This window comes from Canis lupus, chromosome 20 (assembly GCF_011100685.1).
Source record: "Canis lupus familiaris isolate Mischka breed German Shepherd chromosome 20, alternate assembly UU_Cfam_GSD_1.0, whole genome shotgun sequence".
NCBI classification, from domain to species: domain Eukaryota; kingdom Metazoa; phylum Chordata; class Mammalia; order Carnivora; family Canidae; genus Canis; species Canis lupus.
Genome location: NC_049241.1, coordinates 49,506,085 through 49,511,467, shown reverse-complemented (window position 1 = coordinate 49,511,467; position 5,383 = coordinate 49,506,085). Strand labels below are relative to the sequence as shown.

Genomic DNA, 5,383 nt, shown 5'->3' with positions numbered 1-5,383 from the left:
ACAAAAGTAAGAGCGCCCGAGCCTTCGCTAACGCCGCCGTGCGGGACCGGTTCGAGATCCGTGGGGTGAGTGGCGGCGGGGACCCCGCGCCTCTCCCGACGCCCCTGGCGCGCGGCGGCCGCGGTCCAGGGGCGTCTATCCCTGGGTCTCCAGGAGGGGGCGCCGCTGAGAAGGGCCAAGACTCCCCGGTCCCTCCCCACCTCTCCCGCTGGCCCCAGCCCGCAAAAAAGAGGCACCACGTTAGTCCGATGACCAGGCTGCCATGTTGGTCCCCGGCCCCCGGCCCCGGGAGGGAGATGCGGGAAAGGCCATTTCCAGCGGGCGCCGGGTGATATAGATATAAAGGTCTGCAAGACCCCTGGGGGCGACAGCCGCCCTTCCGGACCCCGGGGCCCTTCTCCCCGTTGGGGACGTCCTCACTGGTCCCTCTTGGGGCAGTTCGCTCCACAGCAGGCGCAGGGCATCGGCTGCCCTTTCCCCGACCGCCCTGGGCGGAGTTCCCGGTGCTCCTCGGCTCAGAGGCAACGCCGCGGAGGTCACCGCACCTCAGGGCTCACGGCCGCTCGTTCCGTCTTGATGGGCCGGGCCGCCCCGTCGGGGCTGCCGTCGGGGCCGGCCGGGGGCGCGGGCTGCGAGCGCACCGCGGCCTCGGCCCTGCGACAAGGCCCGCGGCGGGAGCCGTCGTGTGGGGCTCGGGGCGCCGGCCGTTTGCGGGGCCCGGGCGGGGCGGGGCCTGCGGCCAGAGCGGCCGCCTGGTCGCGCAGCAGCCGCACCAGGAAGCCAATGTATTTCATGGCCAAGCGGAGCACCTCGTTCTTGCTCAGCTTCCGGTCGGGCGGGTGCGTTGGCAGCAGCTTCCTGAGCTCTGCGAAGGCACCATTCACGTTCTGCTGCCGCCAGCGCTCCCGGCTGTTGGTGAACACACGCCGGGCCACCTTCTGGGGCTGGTGCCCTGCGAACAGGAGGGGTCGGGTTGGCGCCGGGGCCCAGGGGGCGCCCCCTCCTGCCCTGCTTCGGGCACCCAGGACCCTCGTGGGCGCTTCCACACAGGCGGTGGGCTGGGGCTTTCTCCACCGAGCGAGCGATCCACAAGTAGGATCCATGTGTAGGTCCCCCGCTGCTCGCTGCTCGTTAGCAACCGGCTTCCCCGCTCCCTCCCCTTCGACAAGGACCATCACAGGCCAAGGCTGCGGACAACCGAGATCTTCCGTATCTCTGACTGCCCACACCTGTCAGTGGCTGAGATGCCTAGGGAAATGTTTCCCGTGGCCGTCAGTCTGGGGAGCTGTCCCATGGTCCTCATTCCGAGTGTGCCCCTGAATGTGCCTGGAGATGCACGTGGGTCTGAGAGGTTCCGTAGGTGTGACCGCGGTCCCCCGTCTGTGTCTTGGGTGAACTCTGGCATAGTTAAATGGCTGTGGTTGTGTACAATCGTTGCCAGGTGGTTGTGGTTGTGTGGCTGTGGTTCTGTGGCTGACTCTTGTGTGGCCGTGGTCCTAAGTGGCTGTGGTTGTGTGGCTGTCTCTTGTGTGGTTGTTGTCCTGTTTCCTGCACGGCTGTGCATTCTATTGGAGCTGTCATTCTGTGGCCCCCACGCCATGGCACATTTGCCATGAACTCTTTGTGGCTTGTTGGGTGGCTGTGGTCATGTGGGCCTGGCCAGGGGTCTGTGGTTTTGCACAGGGGTATAACCTGAGTACTGAGTCCCTGTGGGGGCTGTCCTGTATATGTCTGTGTGCACCTGTAGCACCTTTTCCTGTGCAGACGTGAGTCCCAGCAGAGATGGCTATGCACACACCAACCCATACTCACCCTCGGCCAGCTCCAGCTCACAGTGGCTCGGTCTCCGCTTCAGCCGGCTGCTAGGGAAGATGCCAAAAGGTCCTGCTGGCCCAATGTAGAGGCTGTAAGGGGTCGTGGGTCACTAACGCCTTGTGGGCAAGGACCCCTGGCCCTGGATTCCCCCCAGGCCCCAGCTCCCCACTGACCTGTTGAGGAAAGGGTGAGGGTGATAATGCAGGGCCAGGGGGGTTGGGGCGGTTCCCAGGGTAGAGAGCTGCAGCAGCGGGGGCCGCAGGGCACTCAGCTCCGTGGTGGCCACGGCTGCCCCTGGGGGCCTGGTGTGGCCCAGGCTGATCACTGGCACACCAGGAGGCAGCCTGGGGGGTGAGGAGCTTTGGTGGCCAACCTCCTTCACTTTCGGGGGCCCAGGCGAGGCGGGCTTGGGGGGCAGAGCAGGCACTGGGCTGGGGGCACACACCATTTCAGCCTTCTCAGTCATGGTGGGGCCCACCTCTGCCTGGGCCTGGGGCGGGCACATGGACCCCAAGGGGGTGCTCACCTGTGGGAGGGAAGGAAGCCAGTGGGGAGGGAGAAATCAGATGCCATGCACATCCCTTAGCCCAACACCGCCCTCAGATGATGGAAAGGGTGGGGAGATGGTGGGGTGGTGGGCAAAGGCAGGTGACTCAGAAACCACCGGGACATGTGAGGGGAATCTGCACAAGGGCAGGAGGTACCCAGTGAGTCTCGGCAGCACTGAGCTTGGCGGTGCCATCTCTGAGCTGTTTGTGATTCACGAGGGGCCTCAGTTGCCCAGCTTCTGATAAAATTTCCTTTATTACAGAATCCCTTCTCACCTGGAGCCTGGAGAGAGGGGGAAGGAAGGAACCCATGAAGGATCCCATTGCCCCTAGGATGACCCTATAATTCTCAGATCTGATCCTGAGACACCCCCTTATTGATACCATGTGACCTTAGAGTTCCTCTACAATTGACTCTGACCCTTCACTGATTCCTCCCCCAGCTGACCATGTGGGCCCTCAGCTATGACCCTGGGGCTCTCTTCTCATTGCCCATGTCACACCCTGAAAGTCCTCCATTATCGCTCCATTGACTCCCACCCCCTTATGAACCCTGTAACCCCACTGCCGACACTATGATCAAAAATGCCAATCCAGGATCCCCAAACCCTGACCCCACTGATCAGTACATAGTCATGTCCCAATTCTTCTCTGGCCCTCCCTGGTGTCCCCCAAACCTCATTTCCTACCCGCATCAGCATCCACTCCTTTGCATCTCTGCTTAGACGGTTTGGCTCCATGGCTTGCAGTGTCCCAGCAACTTCTGGGACTCCTGGCCTCTCTGCCCTGTTATCCCTACCTAGGCTCTGGAGAAGCTGGCCTGGACTCTCCCTTAGTGGGTACCCCCTGACGAATGAATGAATGAATGAATGAATGAATGAACAAATGAATGAATGTAGGCCTTCCCAGGATCCCCCACCTTCAGGCAACTCTCCTCTTACCCCGGCGCTGGTCCTGCTGTCCGGTGAGTGCCCTGGCTCTGTCCTTCAGGGCTCCAGGCCGGGTTCCGTGGCCCCAATCGGATGCGGCCTCGGCGGCGGTCGGGGCCGCCGGGAGCTTGCCGCCCCCTCCCGGCAGCAGCGTCGGGGCCGCGCCTCTTCCCGGGCTCCCAAAGGCCGCGGCGACGGCGGCGTGGATCCCTCGAGGGAAAGTGAGCTGCTCCTGGCCGGCCCGCCCTCTCCCCGCCCCCGGCGGCCCAGTTTCCTCCCTCTCACCCCCGGCCGCGCCGGAGGATGCTGGACCGGCACAGATAAGGGCCTGGCCGACTGGCCGCGCCTGATAAGGAGCCGGGCTGACCCCGGAGGAAACCGGCGGGCGGGGATCTCTGAGCGCGGGCCCCGCGGCCCCGCCCCCGGCCGGCGACGGACCGAGCCTTCACCCCTCAGGGCCTCACCTTCCGTCCCCCCAGGCGCTGGAGTGGCTCCGGGCCTCGGAGGACCCCGACCAATGCACGGCTGGGAGTGACGGACCCGGATGCACGCAGAGGGGAAACTGAGGCAGGGAAGCAGCAGCTTCCCGTATCGCTTGGGTTTCACCTCTGGCTTTGAACACCCCCCTGCCCAAGTGTTGGCGCTGGTGGGGGTGGAGAGTCCTTTCCGGCAGTGCTGGGGCCTCGTGACCCGGGCCCCCTCTTGCTCCTCCTCTCCTCACCCAGTTTGGTTCCTCTTTTTACACCACCCCTCCCTCCGGGACTCTGCACCACCCCCACCCCAGGCTGAGGCCCTGGAGGGAAGGCCATTCTTACAGGCAGCCCTTAGGTGTCCAGCCTGGGCCAGCGTCCTGGGCCCCCCTGGGCCTGCTGTCCTTACCACCTTTTCAGGCCCAGGATGGAGGATGAGAGCTAGTGCCACAACTGGGAGGGACTCCCAGGGTGCCAGGGCTAGCAGCACCTTACAAGAGGTGCTCCCCTCCTGTCCCTAGGATGTGGATCCTCTAGGCCACAGGACCACACAGCCCCAACTTGGTGGTCTCTGGCCCTCATCCCACATCACAGGCCACTTTGGGGGTGGAGGGGACCATGGTGATAAAGAGGTGTTGGGCGAGTGTCTGGGGTGCTGGTGGCGCTCAGCCCCGAGCCAGAGCCTCACAAGAGAGGGGCTGCAGGAAGAGATTGGTAGCTGGACCAGACTCTACCTTTCTCTAGTGCCCTCCCACCTGGGTCAGTCGTGCTTTGCCTCGGGTGTATCTATCTGGGGACAGCAGGGGCCACCGCCTCCCAGGACTCCGGTGAAGCCCAGGAGCAGCCGACCACCAGCCGTCCCACTGCCCCAGGGAAGCAGGGGTTCGGCTCGCAGCACATCAGTTACCTGATGTTCCCTACAAGCTAGGTTCTCGGATTAGGTTCATTTCACAGGTGGGGATGCAGCGGAGAAAGGTGTTTGGGAGGTGGGGGTGGGGACGCTAGGCCTCTCCGTTAAGGTCGCTCAGCCTCCGTCCCGGAGGGGAGGGGAAGCGCAGGCCCGCCAGCGCCTCAGTGCGCTCGCCCGAGGGGCCGCGGAGCAGGAAGCACCTGGTCTGGAGCGGATGCACCAGGCGCCTGGTTCCGGCCCGGCTTCCGCCACCGAGGCCCCGCGGGGAGCTCGGCCAGGGAACCCAGGCGGCGACGCGAGGCCGGGTAGGGGTTGGGTGACTGGGGAGCCCGTCTGCGACGGCGCGCACGCCGACAGGGGGTGTGGGTGTGCGCGTTGGGGCGGGGGAAGGGGTTAAGGCCCCGCGGGCACGAGCACACGGCCGCCGCCCCGTGGTCGCGCCGGGAACTGCAGGCACCCGCAGCGGGGGGGCGGGGGGTGGGGGGGGCAGAGCCCCGAGCTGCAAGGGGACAGACCACCGCGGAGCCAGAGAGGGTCAGCTTCCACCCCCACCCGGCGACAGAACATCCCAGGCAGAAACACTGACCACACTTCTGTCAGCAAGGGACAGACAGGCCTCCAGAACCACAGAGCTCCCCTGCAGACAGGCCGCTGGAGAGAGGACAGAGCCCTAAAGGCAGATGGACAGACAGACCACAGGCAGCCTTCTCA

General features: G+C 64.9%; 1 protein-coding gene across 4 annotated transcripts; it reads right to left on the bottom strand.

Moving 5' to 3' along the window:
* Positions 1 to 240: 240 nt before the first annotated feature.
* On the bottom strand, positions 241 to 4,005 carry LYL1 (LYL1 basic helix-loop-helix family member). Of its 4 annotated transcripts, XM_038567118.1 has the most exons (6): positions 3,305 to 4,005; positions 3,053 to 3,209; positions 2,640 to 2,646; positions 1,989 to 2,341; positions 1,813 to 1,904; positions 241 to 952 (listed from the first exon to the last, which is right to left on the bottom strand). In XM_038567118.1, the coding sequence occupies exons 4-6, from the start codon at positions 2,318 to 2,320 to the stop codon at positions 537 to 539; spliced, it is 840 nt and encodes a 279-aa protein (XP_038423046.1). In that variant the 5' UTR covers positions 2,321 to 2,341; positions 2,640 to 2,646; positions 3,053 to 3,209; positions 3,305 to 4,005; the 3' UTR covers positions 241 to 536. The 4 variants fall into 4 exon arrangements, with proteins under 4 accessions (XP_038423046.1, XP_038423045.1, XP_038423043.1 ...); XM_038567117.1 differs by lacking the exon at positions 3,053 to 3,209 and having other exon boundaries at positions 3,305 to 4,004; XM_038567115.1 differs by lacking the exons at positions 2,640 to 2,646; positions 3,053 to 3,209 and having other exon boundaries at positions 3,305 to 4,000.
* Positions 4,006 to 5,383: the final 1,378 nt, after the last annotated feature.

Excerpts from the sequence above, each read along its gene's own strand:
- LYL1 (XM_038567118.1), bottom strand. The coding sequence starts at position 2,320 with ATGTGCCCGCCCCAGGCCCAGGCAGAGGTGGGCCCCACCATGACTGAG. Across the intron at positions 1,905-1,988 it reads CCTCACCCTTTCCTCAACAG|CCTCTACATTGGGCCAGCAG; the intron begins GTCAGTGGGGAG and ends GACCCCTTACAG. Across the intron at positions 953-1,812 it reads TGAGCTGGAGCTGGCCGAGG|GGCACCAGCCCCAGAAGGTG; the intron begins GTGAGTATGGGT and ends TCCTGTTCGCAG.